The 24,614-nt window shown below is 34.6% G+C and overlaps 1 protein-coding gene across 1 annotated transcript in view; it reads right to left on the bottom strand.

Annotated features, from left to right (window-relative positions):
* Positions 1–24,414, bottom strand: part of LOC120769716 — a 28,958-nt gene extending 4,544 nt beyond the window's left edge. The window contains exons 1-6 of the mRNA XM_040096855.1: positions 24,246–24,414; positions 13,608–13,797; positions 13,024–13,549; positions 12,783–12,965; positions 12,620–12,727; positions 12,436–12,565 (exon numbers count right to left, since the gene is read on the bottom strand). Of these exons, the coding sequence (XP_039952789.1) occupies positions 12,436–12,565; positions 12,620–12,727; positions 12,783–12,965; positions 13,024–13,549; positions 13,608–13,797; positions 24,246–24,350 (1,242 nt within the window). The 5' untranslated portion in view covers positions 24,351–24,414. The remainder of the gene's footprint in view (positions 1–12,435; positions 12,566–12,619; positions 12,728–12,782; positions 12,966–13,023; positions 13,550–13,607; positions 13,798–24,245) is intronic.
* Between the last annotated feature and the right edge of the window lie 200 nt (positions 24,415–24,614).

Raw genomic sequence — 24,614 nt, 5'->3', positions numbered from 1 at the left:
AGACATGTACATTAAGCTTATTAGAGGGCGGGGACACGCCCACTTTTTCGAAATTATTTTTCCACACGTTCCCCTGTATAAAATTACAGTTTAATATTTTAATTTAGTGCTTTGTTATGACACTTTATCGTTATAGTTTAATGCCGATTTGTGGACGTGGCCATCTACTATCTACGAACTCGTAATTTTTTTTAGTTCTAGAAAACCCGCATACCAAGTTTCATCAAGATATCTCAAATCTTACTCAAGTTACAGCTTGCACGGATGGACGGACGGACAAACAGTCACCCGGATTTCAAATTTTCTCGTCGTCCTGCCCATATATACAAAGTGCTTTACAAAGTAAACAGGACATTAAAAAAACAAAACAAATGGTTTTTTCGGCAAAATTAATTTATTTTATTCAAAATAGTCTCCTTCTACTTCAATACAGCTTTTTGCACGGTCCAAAAATATGTCGAACGAGTGTTTTAGCTCGTCGCCAGTATGCCGGTGCAAGCCTTTTGAATGGCCTCTACGTCTGCATAACGCTTTCCTTTTATGGATAAATGCAATTTTCCGAAAAAGAAGTCGCACGGTGCAATATCAGGAGAATACGTGGAGTGGTTAATGGTTAAAATGTGATTTTAGGTCAAATAATCGATCACAAGCGTCGATCGATGAGACGGCGCATTATCGTGCAACAAAAGCTAACTTTCATCTTCGCAATATTGGGACCAAACACGTCGGTTAAGCCCAAATGTTTGGTCAAAATGCGATAAATCGATGTTATGGAGATGTTCAATTCAATTTCGATGAATTTCAATGATGATTTCGGCTGATTTTTGAATTCGATAACACAAACATACTGACACTTAAAACCCAATAACTTTACTTCCAATAGATGAAATGTCATGAAATCTCACTGGACAATCGATAAAGATAGCAGATTCTAACGCACCTAGTACTACTGTGCCTAAAAAATAAGGTGACATTGTATTTATTTTGAAAATTCTTTATTTATACTTCCAAATCAATTTCATCCCCTTAAAAGTAATCCCCTCCCGATGCAATGCACTTATGCCAACGGATTTTCCAATCTTCGAAACACTGGTTGTAGTCACTTTCCGGGATGGCCTTCAGTTCCGTCTTCGCTGCGGCTTGAATCTCATCTATCGTATAAAAACTGTGTCCCCGGAGCGGTCTTTTGAGCTTGGTGAACAGCCAGAAGTCGCACGGCGCCAGATGAGGTGAATACGGTGGTTGCGGAACGATATGGGTTGAGTTTTTGACGAAATGGTGTAAAAACCAAGAATTGTCTTTCCACAATTCCTTTTGCCTTTTTAGGCGGATAGCGTTACGCAAACGACGCATAACGTTCAAATAATATTCCTTGTTGACTGTTTGACCGGTTGGAAGGAATTCATAATGCACAACACCACGATAATCGAAGAAAACAGTCAACATGACATTGATTTTTGAGCGACTTTGGCGCGATTTTTTTGGTCTCGGCTCTCTTTTGGCACGATATTCGCTCGATTGATCGGTTGTTTCGGGGTCGTAAGCATAGATCCAATTCTCATCGCCAGTTATAATGCGTTTCATGACACCCTGGTAGTCGGAAAGCATCGTTTCACACACTTCAACGCGACGCCTTTTTTCCAAAAAAAGCTTGAGGCCTAAAACATCCTTCAAAATGGTAGTGGCTGAGCATTTCGATATGCCAACTTCATCAGCAAGGTCTCTAATTGTTAATCGCCGGTTTTTCAACACCAAATCTTTGATTTGTTGAACGTGAGCTTCGTCGGTTGACTTTGATGGTCGCCCTGGACGCTCTTCGTCTTCGACACGTTTACGGCCGGCTTGGAACTCACTATACCACTTGTAAACATTTTTTTTAGACATAGCCTCATCACCAAAGGCTTTCTACACCATCCTCAACGTATCCGCAGCAGAAAATTGATTCCGTAAACAAAATTTAATGCAAATTCTTTGCTCAACAACTTTCGACATCGCAAAAAAAACGAAAAACTCACTTTTAGCAGCTCACAAAACGACACGTATCTCAAACACGAATGAATATTTTGACATGAAATTTGACATAAATGTGACTGACAGTACTACCAACCTAAAAAAAAATAATTCTCGAAATCCTTCGACGCGCGCAGTTTAAATTCAAATGTCACCTTATTTTTTGGGCACACTTATGCTCACATAATTAAGCCACTGCAAACTAAATTACGTTTCAGAAAATAAATTCATCGAATTAGCTTTGAATTTGTATAACGGTATGGAAAAAAGTTCCGTTATATGTTTGGAAGTTACTAAAATCATATTAAAAAAAATAAGTATCGTGTTTGGCGAAAAAAATTAAAATAAAATCGCAGGTGATCTAGTTGGGTGTACTCATATAATGAAGCCAGTGTAACGAAAGCTTTGCAATCACGATCTGTGTAACAAAAATGATTAAAAAAGTGAAAAGTTTATTGCTTCCATGAAATTTAAACGAGTTTTTTGAAAGTTCTCTAAACAATGGAATAAGCACGAGAGTTCAGTTCCATGTGAAAGAAGAGGTATACAGAAATGTTACCAAAAGTTCAAAAATATTGCGAAAGTAGTGGAATACTTAACATTTTCTAGGGAAAGTTAAGAATGCTTTACAATATTTTATAAAAATATATGTCTTTTGAAAGTCTGCCCCGTAAAAAACCTAGAAAGACAACTCCTAACGACGCCAAGCAGAGAGTACGGATGAATAAGGTGGATCCTTTTTAGACGTCGAGCGAAATTAAAGCCCAAATGGAATATAAGCCTGGTGTACGGGTATCAGCACAAACAGTCCTCCATAGACGACAGGAAAATTCCTTAAATGAGCGAATCGCACGAAGCAACCCGATCGGTACAAAGAACAACATCAAGCGAAAGCTAGCGTTTGTGAGAAAGGACCAACAAAAAGATTAAAAATTCTGAGATTTTATGGAATGAAATGATGAATCCAAATTTAATGTCTTTGGAAATAATGGTAGAGCCTATGTCAGGCGACCACCGCTACAAGAACTGAACCCACGGTATACTAAAAAAGCTGTCAAACATGGTGGATCATCAGTTAGTATGGGGGTGTTTTACTTCATGCGGAGTAGAACCACTTGTACAAGTATAGGGCACAATGACTGGCAGTATGTAAAGACATTTTAGCAAAACATTTAAAGGGAAATTACGCCAATGATTTACCACTAGCTTGGATCTTCCATCCAGGATAACGACTCAAAGCACGTTAAGGACTGGCTTGCGATGAACCGCATCAAGTGTAATGAGTAGCCTGCTCAAAGCCCGGATTTAAACCCTATAGAGAATCTATAAGGAATTATTAAAAGGGCAGTTGCGGTGAGAAAACCGTCAAATAAGGCCACATTGTGGGAAATTTTAAAGGAAGAATGGAGAAAATTACTCTAAACCAGCGTTTGAAAAACTACGCTACTCTCGTAGCATTTCATTTTACTCTTCCTACCGCTCTCACTTTGTCGGGAGCCACAGCATAGCCTTAGCATAACAATGTAAAGTATGTGCTCTACTCTGCTCCGAGTTTTGTTAGGTAAAAAACTATAGCTGGAGCGGGAGCAAAAAATTAAATTCTGCGCTATGCTCTGGCGTAGCGGTAGCAAAAAATTGGGAGCGGTAGCACAGCAGAGCTAATGAAAATTTTCATGTGCTACAGCTCCCGCATATGTTTGTTGTTTTTTTTTTTCTTTTTTGCTATTTTCTGTCATAATATTTGAATTAATTGAATAATTCAAACATGAAAATGTTATGCAAATCATGTTGGCACTGGTACAATGAGCCAACGCTACAGGGAAGTAATTTTGCAAAAGAGATTTAAAAAAAATATTAGCCTAAATAAGACAAGTTTTTTTTGAACTTTTGAACTTCTTCTGGCAGTTTATTTTTGCAGATGGCTTAATTATATGAGCACGAAAAATGCATATCAATGAAGAAGAAAACTAAATTTTGCTTTTACATTAAAACTTAGTTTGAAAACAATATGAATACAATAAAGTTTATGTAATTTCTTTTAAATTTTTGAAACTTTTTCTTCGATTTATCAATCAAATTCAACATTTATGAATTTGCACACCATAACGTTTATGTGGCTTAATAATGTAAGCACAAGTGTATTTAACCTTATATCTTAGTTTTAGGTGATACGTACAACCGTTAGGTGAACTATACTATAATACTCTGTAAAAACAGGTTGGAAGCATATACGCTAGGGTGTGTCATTCTGAGGCAACCTTTTTTTCAACTGTAAAACAGGCTAAAAACTTTCGAAAATGTGAAAAAGAAAGTCACTCAAAAGATGAGCTCTTAATATTAATATTAAGAGGTGCCTCTTTCAAATTTTCTATTTTCCATATAAATTACATGGAAAAAAAATCATTTTTTTGTGGTGGTTATTCTGCGGAGGTTATTATATGGCTGCCAGTAGGGATGGTAAACTCGATTCCGATTCTACTCGAGAATCGAGTTTTCTCGTAAAATAATCGATTTTTCGAATGTCAAGTCAAGAATCGATTCTAAATCGGCTTCGACTACTGAAGATCGATTCCGAAAAATCGATTATTTTACGAGAAAACTCGATTCTCGAGTGGAATCGGAATCGAGTTTATCATCCCTACTGGCAGCCATCACGTGCACATATAATAACCTCCGCACAATAACCACCACAAAAAAATTATTTTTTTTTCCATTAAGAAACCAATACTGTCGAAAAAGAATATAAAAGTACGTTTGGCATTCGCTCATAATCACAGATCGAAATATTAAAATTTCTGGGAAACATACTTTCTACGGAAAAAACCGCAATAAACCACATTGGTCCTGATGGAAAAACATTTGTACATCAAGAGAAAAAACAAGAAGTCTGTTTAAGATATACCAAAAACACCGTCGAGAAAATTTAAAAGTTTGGGGGTCGTTTTCAAGGCGTAGTGTTGGACCACTACTAAAGATATAAGAGAATGTGGATAAATTTGCATATCTTAATATACTAACGAAAGGAAGCCCTATATTCAGCAAATTTTTATGCACAATAACGATCCCTAACATATTCTCCTTCTTTACTGGCGTAGACATATTACAAAATAAAAAAAAATCTGGCTTACGCAAGGAAAACTTCCACTTGCGGGATGGTCAGCGCAAGGTCCCGATCAAAACTTGTGGAATGAAGTCAAAGCTAAAATTGGGCAAAGAAAATTTACAAATTGCGCGAGTTTTGCGCAGGAGTAGAGGAAGCACGGAACTCTATTCTTTTGGACAGATGCCAAAGGTTAATTACAGAGCTTGTCACCCAGCTATGAAGTGGTGATTAGGACTAACGGTTATTCCACAAAGTATTAACCAGGGTAAATATAATGTCAAAGAATTTCACGCACCTTGTTAATAATATTTATTTTGCTTTATAGATATTCTAAAGTGCGCTAAATACTTGTCAAAGTCAATTTCGACTTAAGACTGTAAACTGAACCATATAGTACATTGTGTATTTATTATAAGAAACTAAGTATTTTGAATTATTTTAGTTTTTAAGTATTGTATTTCACAATAAGAAAGTGCGCAAAATCTCTGCCCATGTAAATTTTCACGTTTTTCTGTTTATGTACGGATTATTTTTTTATTTTTGCACGAGTAATTTATTGTTCCTGTTAACCATGCAAATTGTAGATCCAGTGTATTATACCATGTGCCAACAGGTTCTAAGATTATATAAATCAGATCTACCCCCTTTAATTATCTGAATCCGGTAACGAACTGGCTGATGAAACTGCTCCTCAAGGAGTATATGAGCAGGACAATTTGCAAACACTTTACAGGCATAGGTTCAAGAAACTCCTGTTCAACATGAGTATAGTATATAGAGTATATATAGTATACAGTCAAACCTGGGTAAGTGAGAACTGGATATAGCTACAAAAAAATACATACACACCAGAGGACTGCAACGAGTAATAAAGTTTTGCTCATAATCGAGTATTGATCCGTTACTCTGTCTGATTCTGTCAGTTCGATTCAGGTACACGATACCTAATATCGATAGAGAACAACTTTGAATCACTAGCGATCAGCTTATAGCAGAAAATACACGTAAATGATTCATACTCACATTTCAATGATTGAAACGTTTGACAGCGTTCGGTTTGTATATTATCCCCTATACACTGATTTACTCGTGCACTTCTTTTCTATTCCAAATACATACATATGTATGTACATTAGGGTGTGTCATTCTGAGGCAACCTTTTATTTCAACTGAAAAAAAAGGCTAAAAGCTTTCGAAAATGTGAAAAAGAAAGTCACTCAAAAGATGAGCTCTTAATATTAATAATAACAGGTGCCTCTTTCAAATTTTCTATTTTCCATATAAATAACATGCAAAAAAATCATTTGTTTTTGTGGTGGTTATTCTGCGGAGGTTATTATATGTGCACGCGATGGCTGCCAGTTGGGATGGTAAACTCGATTCGGATTCTACTCGAGAATCGAGTTTTCTCGTAAAATAATCGATTTTTCGGAATCGATCTTCAGTAGTCGAAGTCGATTAAGAATCGATTCTTGACATTCGAAAAATCGATTATTTTACGAGAAAACTCGATTCTCGAATAGAATCCGAATCGAGTTTACCATCCCAACTGGCAGCCATCGCGTGCACATATAATAACCTCCGCAGAATAACCACCACAAAAAAATGATTTTTATTCCATGTAATTTTATACATATGTTATATATATAATGGAAATTCCATCGACACATGTATGTATACCCGATGGAATTTCCATTTCTTACGATTCGAAACTTTGTAACATGCGCACAAGTTCAAAGCTGATACATTTTTTGCCAAACATGATCAAATCAATCCAGCAGAATATTTGCTGTTCTCGTAATTTATACTATGTTCGGACCGACAACGAAAACATGTTTTCGTGGGAAAAACTGGTTTTCGCACGAAAACTTCTGTTTTCGTCCATGTAAAATCTGTCAAACGAAAAAACAGTTTTCGCTGGAAACTACTTGAAAATTTACATTCCACTCATTATAATCGCGACCTGCTCTAGCTTAATCGATGTTTTTGGAAGACATATTTTGCCGGCCCTAAATTGTCACTTGATATTTGTTTACATTCCATATACAAATACAGCGGTTGATGTTGTCATATTAGGGGATTCTCTTGCTCTTGCAAAACCTTGCACGGTGCAGAAATTGCAGAATTTTGCTCTTGGTGCAACGGCACAACAACAAACACACGCAGAAAATCATTTGCAATGGCTGTAAAATATGTCAGACCAAAACCCATGTTTATTTTCGTGTCGTCATATATCACTAGATTCTGCAATTGGTGCTCTCTTGGCCTTCCATATTTCTATATAGGCTTTTGTATTTTGTGTCATCGTGCAATCTTGCAAGAGCAAGAGAATGCCGCTATTGATAGTTCTAAGTGAAAACTCATCGAAAGCACACATTGTCGGTTGGAACGACTTAGATTCCACAACATACAAATGTGTTTTCAAAATGTTTTCAATGTTGGTCCGAACATAGTATTACCCGCAGCTTCACATCGATTCAAGCAATCGTCGCAACGCTATGAACTGACATTATACGATTTGAACCGAAATTAGCCATACCGTTTACTCTATCGTGATTGCCGAAGAATAGATTATTCATGTTGCATAAAATCAGTTTACGATGTTGTCAATGATGAACTGATTTGATTTGATTGTGTTTTTGGCACGACTGTTTGTACGGATTTAATCATACTCGTTGCAGCTCTCTGATACTTACATAAAAGATACACACATATAGAAATGACAAAACTGTTGAAAGTACTTGCAACACAAACTACTTGTTGTAATTATTATATTCTAATCATTGTATATTTCTTGTGATTTGTCTTATAAAGAAAATTTATTTTTCTTTCTGAATAAACGATTCTTCCGAACAAAAACGTTTCTACATTTAAATTATAAACTTTAACAGATTATGAGACTTAAGAAAGGCATAACCGAGATTCGTAACCAGTCAAACGTTTAGTAAAAGAAAATTTAGGCATCGCAACTTAAAAGTGAATTAAAGAAAATAATTTTTGCAACTAACAATGGCTACTTCTGGATTGTTTTCCATTGATAAGCTCGATGACACAAATTATTCGTCGTGGTCAGTCCACATGAAAAGTGTTCTAATTCATGCCGATTTATGGGGAATCGTATCTGGTAAGCATGTGAAGAACGAAAATGCAACGCTAGAAGAATCAGCCGCGTTCGACGCAAAAGATGAGAAGGCGCTTGCGAGCATTACGCTTTGTGTCAAACCATCGCAGTTAAATCATATAAGACACTGCACTACTTCAATAGAGGCCTGGAGGAAATTACAAGAGATCTACCAGCCAAGTGGACCAGCTCGTAAAATTACGTTTTTCAAGAAAATTCTGTACCTTAGTTTGTCTGAGGGCGAAAATGTGTCGGAGCACATAAAGCAGTTCTCTGATATCATTGAAAAAATGGCTGAAATTGGTATAGTAGTTCCAGAGGAAATGTTAGTCATTATTCTGCTATCAAGTTTACCGCAGTCATATGAAAATTTCGTGGTTGCAATAGAAACGCGTGATAATTTACCGTCATTAAATGCATTGAAAATTAAATTACTTGAAGAAGGTGAACGTCGTCAGGAGAAGGATGCAAATGTTGAAAATATCGAGAATCAACAGGCGTTTTCGGCAAGGTCGAACTTCAGGAAAAATGTAAGTGCGCACAAAAATCTTAACAAAAATACACGTAAAGGATATACTTCAAATTCGGTAACGAAGCAATCTAACGTTAAATGCTATAATTGTGGAAATAGAGGTCATCTGGCTGCACAATGCAGAGCACCTAGGCAGCAAACTCAGAATGCTATTGGAAGTGTACTTGCAACATCTGGTGTACAAGAATTTAACCTTTGGACATGGTGCGTGGACAGTGGAGCGACATCACATATGTGTTGTGAGCGCAGTTTGTTTCATACGTTTCAGAATCATACTGAAAAGGTGAGTTTAGCGGGTGAACATTTTATCGAAGCGCAAGGTATTGGGACTGTGATCCTACGATCAGGAAACGAAGATGTTATCATGAGGAATGTTCTGTACGTCCCAGATCTTCAATCAAATTTTATATCTGTTGGAAAGGCTTCGAGCATAGGGTGTACAATTTTGTTTAATAAGAAATTTTGCGTTATCAAAAATGCTGCAGGAAAAAATTTACTGAAGGCGCACAAACGCAATAATTTGTTCATTTTTGGGAAAACACCGAATTCATGTTTTTATTCTAACGCTAATGAAGTAATGAAATGGCATAACAGGTATGGTCATTTGAATTTTAAAAGTCTACATGAATTGTCTAACAGAGAGTTAGTACATGGTATGAAAGCTTTTAATATTTCACAATACAATGAATGTATTACGTGCATGAAAAGCAAAATATGTACGAAACCATTTCCAAGTATGTCCAACTCAGTATCTAAAGATCTTCTTGAGTTAATTCATACGGACGTTTGCGGTCCAATTAATAAAACATCAATTGGTGGTTCAAAATATTTTCTAACCTTTATCGATGACAAATCGAGGTACATGTTCGTATATTTCCTTAAAACTAAGGGAGAAGTTTTACAAAAATTTAAACACTTTAAAGCTATGGTGGAATGCCAAACTGGGAAAAGAATAAAAGCTATTCGCAGCGACAATGGGGGTGAATTTTTAAATAAAGATTTCGACAATTACTTAAATTTGTACGGTATTAAGCGTGAACTTACTGTACCATATACACCTCAACAAAATGGTGTAGCTGAGCGCGCAAATCGCACTTTAGTTGAAATGGCGCGATGCATGTTAGTTCATACAAGTATGGATGAAAGTTTTTGGGCAGAGGCAATTTCTACCGCTGTATTTCTACGCAATAGATCGCCAACAAAGATTCTAGTAAATAAAACTCCTTACGAAATTTGGTTAGGAAGAAAACCAATGGTTCATTTTCTAAAAACTTTTGGATCATTAGCTATTGCTCTAAATAAGAAAGAGATTCATAAGTTTCGACCTAAAGGTAAAGAATATATTATGGTTGGATATGCAGAAAAGGCCAAGGCATATCGTTTATATGACCCAATAACACGCAAATTCATCATAGGTAGAGATGTTATATTCATTGAAAATTCTCAGAAAATTAATGAAGTCAGTGATAAGGTAGACGTGAGCGAATTAATACTCAAAACAAATAAAGACGAATCAGTAACTGACACAGAGTGCATAGAGAATCTCGCTGGAGGAGGAGAGCAAGTAGATACCAGCAATATTTCGATAGCAAAAGATGATAAAGTTGAAGTAGATCCTATTATTATGATAAATAATGAGAAATCTAATACAAGAGGAAGAGGAAGACCAACAATAATCCGAACTGGCAGGGTTGGTCGTCCTAGAAATCAACATAATATATTGAATTCAATGAATAAATAAATAACAGCATAAAGATACCTGAAACTGTTGGAGAAGCATTACTCAGCGAATATTCTGCAGAATGGAAGAAAGCCATGCAAGTTGAATATGATGCGTTGATAGACAATAACACATGGACGCTGGAAGAATTACCTTCATGTCAAAAAGTTGTCGGATGTAAAAGGGTTTTTTCTGTGAAGCGAGATATTGATGGTAATATTGAACGTTTTAAGGCAAGGCTAGTAGCAAAGGGTTGTAGTCAGCAATACGGTATAAACTACAAAGAAACTTTTTCACCAGTGGTACGCTACGAAACTCTTAGGATGATAATTGCATTAGCAGTAGAGCACCAAATGCATTTACATCAAATGGACGTTGCAACAGCTTATTTAAATGGGGAACTTCATGACACAGTTTACATGAAACAACCAGAGTATTTTGCAGATAAAATTTTCCCAAATCGTGTCCTTAAACTTCACAAGTCGTTATATGGACTCAAACAATCAGGAAGAGAATGGAATTCAAAACTCGATTTCATTTTGAAGAAAATTGGTTTTTCGTCATGTCTAAGTGAACCTTGCGTTTACACGAAACATTCAAATGGGTGTTTTAATATAATCGCTGTTTATGTTGATGACATTATGCTTGCATCAACCAATAAAGCGGATTTAATTGAAACCAAGAAGAAAATTGGAAATGAATTTAAAGTAATTGATAAAGGACCACTGAAACACTTTTTAGGAATGACATTTCAGCGCAAAGGGGAAACTGGAGCAATTACAGTTAGCCAATCTAATTATATCAATGAACTTTTAAAGCAATATGATATGATTAATTGTAGGCCAGTTTTAACTCCACTTGAACCTAAATTTCAAGTTAAATGCAACAACGAAAATTGCAAGAAAGTTGATCAAACGAAATATCAGTCACTTATTGGTTCGCTTATGTATTTAGCAATTTTAACAAGACCCGATATTTTACACGCTGTTTCTAAATTATCACAGCGTAATAAAGATCCACACATCGAACACGAGACAGGAGCCAAACATATATTACGATATTTAAATAAAACATGTGATTATAAATTGCATTATTTAAAGACAGGAAAGTCGATTGAAGGCTATGCAGATGCTGATTGGGGTAGCGACGCTACGGACAGAAAGTCTTATACGGGATATGCTTTCTTTTTGGCAGGTAGCGTATTCTCTTGGCAATCTAAGAAACAAAACACAGTTGCACTCAGCAGTACAGAAGCGGAATACATGGCGATGTCCGCAGCAGCGAAAAACTTAGAAAAATGTAATCATCATAAATTTGTTAAACTTTTGGGATTAGAATAATACATAAACATATTTGGGCTGTTACTGTTGCAGTTAATATTGTGTTGAGGAAGAGTGTTGAAAGTACTTGCAACACAAACTACTTGTTGTAATTATTATATTCTAATCATTGTATATTTCTTGTGATTTGTCTTATAAAGAAAATTTATTTTTCTTTCTGAATAAACGATTCTTCCGAACAAAAACGTTTCTACATTTAAATTATAAACTTTAACAAAAACAAATTAAAAATTTAACATCTGCTATTTTATGACTCATTTTTAACTATCGTGGAACTTCCTACCATTATTTTTGTTTTGTTTTCGTAAGCATCTTGATACCTACTTATGTATATGGTGAAATCTAATGAACGTAACATATACACAATATTAAAAATATATATGTACATAATATATCTGTGCATATTATGCATATCACATTACATACATATTTACTACATTCGTACTTGCTGTGACTTGTTTTTGCTGCATACCTCTGTAAGAGAAACCCTACCCATGTACCTGCATTAGCGAGAAACTGGGATTAGTTAGAAACCTCTATAAACCAGAATGAGATTGTGCAGGGTAAGCTTGAATTTATTTCCATCTGATTAACATTTTGTACACCTACCTTCGATAAAGTAGAGGATATATCTTGCATATCCTTCAGCATTAAGTTAATCAATAAATCACTTCGACTACCTTGATTAACAATTTTGCACCATAAAGTAATGACATCGTATATTTTCCCATTTAAACGCCTAAAAAAAATTTATTTAATATCAGTTATTGCTAAATGTAAAAGTTTAACTTACATATAAGTTTTTTTTTGTTCAATTACGATTGTATGTGTACTAAGTTTAAGCATATCTCCCAAAATCATCCATATTTGTTTATAGTTCTTCCTTAAATTGCTTTTCAATCTAAAAATATATACACAATTAAGTATAGCATTACTATAATTTCATTTCTGCTTACGTTATCATTAAAGCCTTCAAAATTTGTAACAGAATGAAATAAAATTCAGGTAGGAGTAGATTACGCATCATACCAATAATTGTTTTTTTTCTGTTTGTGAATAAATGAACAACGTTCAAGGCACCTTTTATAATTCCAAAGATTTTGTTTGTGTTGACAGGTTTTTCACTTAAAAATGGTTCCCTTTTTAAAAAGAATAATTAAGTCAATTATTTAAAAATTAAGTAACTCATTAATTTACCGTAATGTCACAATAAAATATACCGCCACATTTTTAAAGCGTATGAAAACTTGTGAAATTCTTTTTATTGGATCATCACAAAGTTGCAACATGGGAATATTCAAAGGTTCGCAATTAATAGGTTCAATCACTGGATAATTTAATACTCCTAAAAATGAGTCCGACAACGTTTGTAACATATCTAAGAGTCCTTCTTGATACGTCTTCCAAAGATCCTTCACTGCTATTCTATTCGAACCATATTTCGATATAGAAAGCAGATGATGATAACATTTAGCAGCACTTTCCATTACATTATGATTGGGGGAATCCATAAATTGAGACACAAAATCTTTAACTATGCCACTACTTTGAACACTATATTCAGGGTAAAATTGTAACAGAATAACCATAATACGAAGAACCGCCAAATTATTTGCAGGAGTGTAACAATTTTGACTTATTATTTCAAGAATATTCTTGACGTAATTGCAACCAAAAATTTTGCGAGATTCCTCTGAAGTGTAAGCCGACTTAGCAAGTACGCCTAGAAAAAAATGTTTTGATCAAAACTTAATTTACACCAATCAAATTATAAAATATACCAAGAATTGCAAGTAGTTGGGTGGCATCCCGACTCTCTTTGCATGACACATATAGCTTTAAAAGTATTGAAGTCCAAAGGCAAGTTTTTTTATTCGTCTTTTCATTGTAGATCCCATTTAGTAACCGAAGCACTAATGAATAATTTCCAGAATTTCGCATAGAGGAACATACGACTTTTTCCAAGGCAACCTGTTTTTTAAATAAAAGGATCAATAACAAGCAACAAAGTTGAAGTCAACTACAGGTAGGGTAGGGCTGAGTTTGATTAATTGAACAATACATTAACAGATTCAACATTCATTCGGTTCGGTCATTCGGTTAAACCGTAAATCATTATATTGCATATTGGGCGAATAATATTCACTATTTTATTCGATAACTTTAAGATACTTTGAAGGTAATTTAATGACACAATTCTTGTAAGCCCCTGCCCTATTTATTTTCCGATTTCTTCCCGAGTCCTCCTGATTAAAAAATATACAGGGTTATAGGTACCGCAAACGCTTAGTTTACGAGATATTCGACCTTAAAGTTCAAAAATTCGCAAAATTCGAACATTTCAAGAAGCTATTTACCACGTTAAACCCACTTTATTCACATTTTTCTCTTCAAATTAATTAAATTGCACTATAATCTTTTGAATAAATCCACATTTTACACTTTTAGCAGGTTTTTTATTTAAAAAATCTCTATTTTAAAAATTACATTTTACACTCGTTTGAACCTCATTTGTTTACCAAAAATTATGAAGAAATGGAGCGCTGACATGTGATGACAAGGCAATTCGCTGAAATTCCTCTTTTTCGCAAAAATTCCTCTATTCATGCATATGGATACTTTCTTTTTTAAATTTATTAAGCAAATAAGTAATATTATATACATGTATTAGTGATATTATATGATAATATTATATATACATACATATGTATAAGTAATATTATATAATAATGTTACGTAATAAAGTGTAAGGTTACAGTACAGTACGAAAACTCAAATTTTGTTTCAATATGAAGTCATGATAACCGTAAAATATAACCAATAATAATTTTATGATAAAGTAAATTTTTTTTGGTTTTTATATCTATCAGCGATTTCCATTTATTTTTTATGATACATTGGTTTGTATTTTAGGTGAAGATATATATACTATTATATTTAAAATATGAGTTTTGGATATAAAGTGGTTATATTTTACGGTTATCATGCACTCATATGGAAACAAAATTTGAGTTTTGGATATAAAGTAGTTATATTTTTTGGTTATTATGCACTCAAACTCATATTTTAAATATAATATATATATCATCACCTAATATACAAACCAATGTATCATAAAAAATAAATGGAAATCGCTGACAGAAATAATAATCAAAATTTATCAATTTTATACCGAAAACTTAAATTTTGTTTGAATATGAGTGCACAATAACCAAAGAATATAACCACTTTCACCACTTTATAACAAAAAGTCAATATATTTTTTTATTTTTAACGCAGAAAGGAGTCTTACGCGAAAGTACTTCAGTATTCGCTCGGCCGAAGGCCGCCAACGCAGAAAAGAGTACTACGCGATATTACTTCAGTCACCCCGGGTATTCGCTCGGCCAGGGTTATTGTCTGAGAGCCCGGCCGAAGGCCCCCAACGCAGAAAGGAGTACAACGCGAAAGTACTTCAGTCACCCCGGGTATTTGCTCGGCCAGAGTTATTTTTTTAGAGCGCGGCCGAAGGCCGCCAACGCAGAAAGGAGTACTACGCGATAGTACTTCCGTCACCCCGGGTATTCGCTCTGCCAGGGTTATTTTTTTAGAGCGCGGCCGAAGGCCGCCAACGCAGAAAGGAGTACTACTCAAAAGTACTTCAGTCACCCCGGGTATTCGCTCAGCCAAAGTTATTTTTAGTTAGGAGTACTACGTGATAGTACTTCAGTCACCCCGGGTATTCGCTTGGCCAGGGTTATTTTTTTACAGCGCGGCCGAAGGCCGCCAACGCAGAAAGGAGTACTACGCGCTATTACTTCAGTCACCCCGGGTATTCACTCGGCCAGGGTTATTGTCTGAGAGTCCGGCCGAAGGCCGCCAACGCAGAAAGGAGTACTACGCGAAAGTACTTCAGTCACCCCGGATATTCGCTCGGCCAGGGTTATTTTTTTGGAGCGCGGCCGAAGGCCGCCAACGCAGAAAGAAGTACTACGCGAAAGTACTTCAGTCACTCCGGGTATTCGCTCGGCCAGGGTTATTTTTTTAGAGCCCGGCCAAAGGCCGCCAACGCAGAAAGGAGTACTACGCGAAAGTACTTCAGTCACCCCGGGTATTCGCTCGACCAGGGTTATTTTTTTTAAAGAGCGGCCAAAGGCCGCCAACGCAGAAAGGAGTACTTCGCGAAAGTACTTCAGTCACATAAATTACGTATTACACAAAAAAGAATCACACGATAAAACAAACAAAGAAAAATTGTTAAAAATCCTACATATTTACTGTTTAAGATGTGGCAAGGCCTCATAATTGTAAACAATCTAACGTTTTCAACGATGGGTGTGCGAAGTGATTTTTAAATTAATAAATTTAGGTAAAATATAGCAAAATAAAAGTAAAATGTAAGCTTATTTCAAAGCTTAGAGTGTGTATTTAAATATACAAAGTAAAAAATGTGAAAAAATTTTGTGAAACATAAAGAAATAACATGTTTTCTTAGTGCAAATTTTTGAACTTTTAATCGTGAATATTTTAAAAAATATTAGTAATTTTTACATTATTTTTGGATATTCCTCCTCTGGAGAAGCTCCCCTATCCGTACATACCCCCATTTATACGGAATTTCGGTGTTTTTACCCCTCCGCCAAAGTAATCGGAATCGTGCCCTATTTACCATGACCTGACTTTTTTTTTTGGTTAACTGCTATGGCATCCATATATTGACCTTCTTTTTGTATCCAGCTTTCACTCCAAAACAGAGGGAGAGGGAGGATTCTAGCACTGAGCTCTCTTACTGTGTGCTCAGAGTAAGTCAAACACTGTCTGTCCCCACAACCGATAACATCGACCAACTTCATTATTGTAGTCGTTCAGATGTCTGAATATAGCGGAATGAAAACTCCAAAGCCGAGGAATTTATAAGGGAGGGAACCTTTGTCCCGATTATGTCAGGATGGAACCATGGTGAGATAGTCAAAATTGATATAACCGCCTTATCAAATTTATGCTTTGTCTATTCATGATCAATACTTAGGAGTATTAAAGTATCACTATATACTAACGTTCTCAGGTGCCCAAGAGGAATCATTATTGGCTCCGCATCGACATTTTAACCAAACTTAACTTATTTTAATGATACTTTACGGATTTAGCTCCTGGCCAATAGAAACAGTGCTTAAATTACATGCTTTCTACAATTGGTCTTCCAGAACTGCGTCTTTGACAAAAAAATGACCGGAGCGGAATCGACTAAACAAACATTGCCCAAAATTGGCTGTTACATTATCAGAACTACATTTTCAGCCGCCTTGTTCAAATACATATACCGTAATCTGATCACAATTATGCAACATGAGTTTCAGATTGCTAAAACCATACAGTTATGTGAAAAATAATAAGGGCAGTGGTATGCAGTTAATGAAATTAAAGATTATCTTGAAATGTGGGGGAATCAACGGCAATTAACTAATCAAATTAATTGAGAACAAACTAAAAATAAGTTTTTTTTTTCAATTTTACCCATTTTTTTTTTGCAAACACTTGTATTTTATTTGCATTTGTTTTCAATTTTGCGATGTTAACATGTGAATAAAATAAGGACACTTCGTAGTTTACTATAAAAATACCATAGGGGTATTCTCTTGCTCTTGCAATATTGCAGATTGCAAAAATACTATACCGAAATATACAAGAGCACGAGAGCACCCATTGCAGAATCTAGTGATATATGAACGGCTGATTCGGTGAATTTATTGTGAATGACTATTATGCAAAACTTTTGTGAAGTGAACAGTTTAACAACGCTCAATCCATTAGGCAATTTTCAGTAGAAATGCAGTTAGCTATAACCTTATATCGTTTGGGTTCATCGGGTGAAAGTGCGGCGATTCGGAAAGTAGCTACACTGTTTGGTGTAGTAGATGGTGAATCGCTTTACAAGATTACAAAGAGAGTATTTTCGTCAATTTTGGAGTTAAAATCTAGATATATCACTTGGCCAGATACCAATGAAAGACAAAATATTGTTAAAACAACGTACAATGAGTTGCCGCATTGCATAGGGTATATTGATGGTACTGAATTGAAACTTGCAGAAGCACCAGTTGTTAACCATTCGGCTTATTTTTCAAAAAGCCGAATCTATTCCATAAAGGCACAAGTTGTATGTGATTAACAGCTAAGGATTCGGCATGTAGTAGTGGGACACTTTGGTAGTGTACACGATGCTCGCATGTTTCGTACTAGTGCTCTCTCCACTCAGGAAGGCTCACTATTTTCTTCTTCTCAATGGCTAGCAGGAGATTCTGCTTATCCATTGCAGACCACTCCTATCACGCCATTTCGAACAAATTCACAACAAATGGACTATTCAAAGCGTAATGCATTCAACTTGCGTCATAGCAGATATCGCGTGAGGATTGAGCATTGCTTTGGGATTCTAAAAGAACGCTTTGGCAGCCTCAAAGAATTAAGAACACATATTCAGGACGAACAAAGTCATGTTCCAACTGGATTATTGTTTAACATCTTCAGAGCTACTTCTAACGATATTGAATTCGTAGACAGTATAGTTGTCGATAACGACGAAGAATCAGATGAATTTCCTTCACATAAAAATGGCCGCCGAATAACTGAGGCAAAAGCCAAGCGCATATCTTTGTACACAATAATGTTTGGTGATCAATAAAACGTTAATTAGTAATATATGTATGTTATACTACTGGTATTAGGTATACCAACTCTATTTTTGATATAACTATTTATATAAGTTCATACTTACGAAACCTAAAGAAATAATCTAACTGCCATGAATAATCATAAATAAATACAAATGTTATTTAGTATATTTAATTGTTTTTATTTTCATATTTTTTTCAATTTCATACATAGCCAATCTTTCTTTCATTTCTAATTCTAACATTTTGAATTTTACCTCAGTTTCTATTTTTTTCAACTCTATGTCTAATTTTTTTGACTCAATGTCTAACTTTTTTTCTTGAACTTTGTTTTCCTCCTCGAATTATATTTATCAAACTCTAGTTTTTTCGCTTCCATAGCAATTTTTTCTGCTTGGATAGCCGCCAATTGTCCAACGGATGATTTCGGAGGACGAATTGACCGTTTTCATGTTGATACCGGTGCGATCGGAGATGCGGCATTTGATGGCGCAGCAGGTACACATTCTTCCAGGAATTCTGCTTCGAATTCTGGTGCAGGACTAACCGGACATAACTGAGGCGAAGGAAGGTTGCTTTCAACCAGTAACGGTGGCGTGGCCGGCAACCGCTTTTCAAATATTTCCCTCAGCTGGACGTAGTATGGACACATTTTAGCAATTTTTGCTTAAATTAGTAAAAAAAATGTTTTATTTACAATAAATTTAAAATATCTGTATAATACTAACCTTCGATAGTTCTGCCGCCTGCTTCATCTTGTAGTCCTGCACCCGTTGACGCGAGCCAGTCATTGGCTTTACGGTACTGCGCCTTCAAATGTCGGACCTTCCACAGCACCAGATCTCATGAGACATCCAACTGCGAGTTATGTAAAAATCGTTTATAAAACAATTGCGCAGTTGGAGCCTGAAATAATAGAAAACCGAATTAAATAAAAAATTTAAAAAAAAAACGTATCAACTCACCTCAACTTCCGCCTCTTCCATTAAAAACTCTATTATAGAGTGCACCTCACTCTCCTTCCACTTCTTGTTTGGCTGCTGCCTTTTCCTCTTCGCCGAGGGCGCAACTTCGCTGTTCATATTTGTGGAAAACTGTAAAAATTCTTTAGAAATTAAAAAGAAATTTTAAAATCTGTTTAAAACTTACCTTTCTCAACAATTTAACGACGTAATATGTCTTTATGTAAAATGGCAACTACAAAAGGGTTGCAATTATATTTTTGCGTGACATTGCACGCAAATATACATAGGTTTTGGTCTGACATATTTTACAGCCCTTGCAAATATTTTTCTGCGTGTGTTTGTTGTTGTGCCGTTGTAAATCTGCAATTCTTGCACCGTGCACCGGGTTTTGCAAGAGCAAGAGAATACCCCTCATATTATATAAAAAAGTAACTGGTTTTCATTCAATTGTGATAATATAAATTTCTAAGTAGTTTAATATTTTGTTGAAAATCGATGGTTGTTTAGAACTTATCGACACCGCTTCGGCATAAAATCAACCAGATTTAGGCAGACGAAACCCGAAATTGCATTCGAAGAATTTTGAAAAGTTGAAAAAGCTCTTCATTATTACTTGGGCACTTTTTTCTGAACGACTCTTTCACTGTATTCAACAAATTTTTAATGGATATTAGATCGGTGGACTAGAGTGGCCACTCCTTTATTGACCCTAAACCAATCTTTTGTATACTTAGCCGTGTTTTTTTCTCGTTGTCCTGCATAAATATCCACCTAAGTGGCATATTATCTTCAGCGTTCTATAGCATAAATTCTTATAGTATTGCCACACAATCGGTTGCCTTCATAGTTCCCTTTATCCTATGCAGTTAGCCCAGACAATTGTATGAAAACGATCCCCAAACCATAATGTTTCCGCCAACATGTTTAACGGTCTTTATCGTATACATAGGGTTATGGGCTGCATTATTCGGTATTTTTACATAATGAATGCCTCAATCAGAATTAAATAAGTTGACTTTTGTTTCCTCAAGCCCGAAAATGTTACGTTTGTTATTTAGGCCAAAGGACATATCCTTCAGCACACTTAAGCCTTTGTTGTACGGTCAACATAGGCCCTTTTCTCGTGCTTCGGCTCTTCAGATTTTCCTTTATAAGTACTTTGCGGTTAGCTGATGATCATATTTTATAAGCTTTGACGAAATAAATGGATTTTTCTTAACACAACACTCTATATTTTTTTGACAAACAATGCTAATTTTGACTTCCTGCCGCGTGTTTCAATCTGGGGAACCCATTTTACTGCTTGTCCAACCAGTGTTTTGGAAGCATTCAGTAAATTCGCTACTTTTCTGTACAAATTTCATTGTTTCAATAAATATTTAATATGTTCTCGAGTTTTCGGATCGCAGTACTTATCCTTTCACATATCGATGCAATCAAAAGAAAAACAGGATTTTAATTGATTTATATTAAAACTAAAAGAATTATTTTTGCCTTCTCTCTGCAGAAAACACGTTTTAGTAAAACGATTTTCGTTATTGTTTTTAAAAAGCACACTGTCCTTATTAAATCGCACAACTGCTTGCGAGGTTTGTTAAGAACAAAATGGCTATTTACGAAATGAGTGCAAACACTTTGTATTTGTGTAACAGAATCTGTTTTTTTATAAATAAGGAGTGTTAAAAAATGCCGTTAACTGACGGAAATTTTAATGATCTACTTCAATTTTATTCTTGTCTCGTTTTTATGCATCTCTGTCCTTATTATTTTTCACATAACTGTATACTGAAAAAGTAATGGACATCTTTTTGAAGACTTATTCATAATTAAAATTGCTGAATTTATGAAGTTTATATAAAAAAAACTGGGCACGATCCCGATTACTTTGGCGGAGGGGTAAAAAACCGAATTTCCGTATAAATGGGGTATGTGCGGATAGGGGAGCTTCTCCAGAGGAGGAATATCCAAAAATAATATAAAAATAACTTTTATTTTTTAAAATATTCACGATTAAAAGTTCAAACATTTGCACTAATAACACATGGTATTTCTCTATGTTTCACTGAATTTTTTCACGTTTTTCACTCTGTATATTTAAATATACACTCTAAACATTGAAATAAGTTCACATTTCACTTTTATTTTGGTATATTTTACCTAAATTTATTAATTGAAAAATCACTTAGCACACTCATCGTTGAAAAGGTTAGATTGTTTACAATTATGAGGAAAACAAGCCTTGCCACATCTTAAACAGCAACTATGTAGGATTTTTAACAATTTTTCTTTGTTTGCTTTTTCGCGTGATTCTTTTTTCTATATTAACTATAAAAAAATTCTTTGTACATATGTATATGTGTAATATGTGATTTATGTGACTGAAATACTTTCGCGTGGTACTCCTTTCTGCGTTGGTGGCCTTCGGCCGCGCTTTAAAAAATAGCCCTGGTCGAGCGAATACCCGGGGTGACTGAAGTATTTTCGCATAGTACTCCTTTATGCGTTAAAATAAAAAAAACATATTGAGTTTCGTTATAAAGTGGTTATATTTTTTGGTTATCTTGCACTGATATTGAAGCAAAATTTGAGGTTTCGTTATAAAATGGTTAAATTTTGGTTATTATATCTGTCAGCGCTTTCCATTTATTTTTGTAATACTTTTTTTATATATTAGGTGACAATATACATATATAATATTATCATATAATATTATTATATAATATTATCATATAATATTATTATATGATATTATTATATAATATTACTATATAATATTACTTATTTCTTTATTAAATTAAATAAAGAACACATCCACATGAATGGATAGAGGAATATTTGGGAAAAAAGGCATTTCAGCGAATTTCCTTATTATCACATGGCAGCGTAATTTTTCGTCGTAATTTTTAGCACACACATGATGTTCACTACGAGTGTAAAATGTAATTTTTAAAATAAAGATTTCTTGGGTAAAAAGACTGTGTAAAATGTGGATTTATTTAAAAGTTTATAGTTTAATTTAATTAATTTGAAATGAAAAATGTGAGTAAAGTGTGTTTAATGTGGTAAAATAGCTTGTTGAAATGTTCGAATTTTGGCAATTTTTGAACTTTAAGGTCGAATATCTCGTAAACTAAGCGTTTGCGGTACCTATAACCCTATATATTTTTTAATCAGGAGGACTTCCTCTTTCCAACGGTACCTTCAAATCGCGGCGCCAAAGAAATCGGAATTGTGCCAAAAACTGATTAAAAATATTGAGTATGTACGTTTTAGAAGAGCAAAGAGTATGGACTGATAGAGGAGGTTCTCCAGATTAAGAATATAAATCAAACTTCTACTGACTTATGTATTTTGAGGTAACTTTCCGTTCAATTCTATTTACTCAGATAATAACAAAAGGTAGCATACTCACAAATAATCAGTGATACCATATCTACATATTTTGCAAACGAATCAAAAGAAATAAAGAACAAATATCACATTTTGGGTAACAGACAAAACTATTAACAAAATACATTTGACGGGTAAATTTTAGATCTATCCTTACGGATAGAGGAGGTCCTCCAGATTACGAATATATATACATATAGCTGCCGCTGACTTATGCTTTTGAAATATTTGCATTCAAAGTTCAAAAATTCAACTATTTAAAATGCGTGTTTCTCCCATTTACAATGAATTTTATAGTTATATTTTTAACTTTTATATCCACTAACACTTCACTAATTCCTTTCTAAACATTTATTTTATATTAAATAGTGCAAAAGTAACATTTATCCAACATTTAACTTTTGTTCAATTATTTGTGTTCACACAATAACATAGGGTTGCATTCTAACTAATAATCAGTGCTACCTTACGTTCATGTTTTAGAGAAGAACTAAATGAAATAAAGAATACAAATAATACCCCAATGACAGGAAATATATAACACATTAGTTTTCCGCATACAATTCCTTTAAGCATTGGAGGCCTTCGGCCGCCCTTCAAAAACATAACCCTCGGTCGGACCAACACCTGGGCTTGCTCAGTTCTTTTGCGTTGAACTCCTTTTTTGGTGGGGAGCCTTCGGCCGCGCCTCAAAAAAAAATAACCCTGGCCGATCCAGCACCGGGATTTATAAAGATAATGAGAATTCTGAAAGGTTTTACATTACTCATCACACGATAATGAATTTAGTTATGACCCCAGAATCTTTCTTTTTTCTTATCTTTATTCCGTTACAACATATGGTAACACTAATGTTTTGATTGTTTACAACAATTTTCTTATTTTATGAATAAATGGATTTTTGCTAAAGTTTGATAAGGAATTAAAGTTATTTTTGCACTATTTATTATTAAATAAATGATTAGAAACGAATTAGTGAAGTGCTAGTGGATATTAAAGTTAACAATATAAGTGTAAAATGCATTATAAATCGGAGAAAGACGCATTTTAAATAGTTGATTTTTTGAACTTTAAATACAAATATCTCAAAAACCATAAGTCAGCGGCAACTATATACTAAATATATATATTCTTCCCATTCCCATTTTAACCCCGGGGGGTGCTATTCTAAGTCGCTGCCCATTTAACAATGAAATACAACGTAACCTAAGATTAACCATTGTTTCAACACATTTGCTTAAAATATTTTAAAATCGATGTGGGAATATTTTTCCAATGAATCTACAAACAAATTATGAAACTGGCTTCATACCATTATTGGCCTTTTGTTAAGAGTGTTAAAATGTATAATTTATACTATCAACAAAATAACAATCACAGATTAACAACGCTTTTAACACACATACTTAAATACCTTAAGGTCAATGTCAGAATACTCTTCTAATGAATCCACGAATAAATTAAGAAACTTGCTTCCTACTATTTCTTCAAACAACTTCATACTTTCGTTCATATTCATTTATGTGTTAGAAACTTTGCCGTAATGTGACTTCTACAAACCAAAAGTGTTTAACATGTTATATGGAATATCGATCAAATATATCGACAATTTATCCACATGCAATGTTTCAGAAATCGATATATGTACGAGCCTATTTGAAGTGAAAGCATACCTAGCAATAAGGGTTTCCGTTAGCAAGCGGGTAAGCGACTTATTATTGTTCACTTTTGCAAACGTTGAACTATATTCTCTTGTTCTACTTAAATTATATAGATTTGTTAC

Source organism: Bactrocera tryoni, chromosome 2 (genome assembly GCF_016617805.1).
Source record: "Bactrocera tryoni isolate S06 chromosome 2, CSIRO_BtryS06_freeze2, whole genome shotgun sequence".
Lineage (NCBI taxonomy): Eukaryota > Metazoa > Arthropoda > Insecta > Diptera > Tephritidae > Bactrocera > Bactrocera tryoni.
Note: the sequence above shows the minus strand (reverse complement) of the source record. Positions and strands in the feature narration are given on the sequence as shown.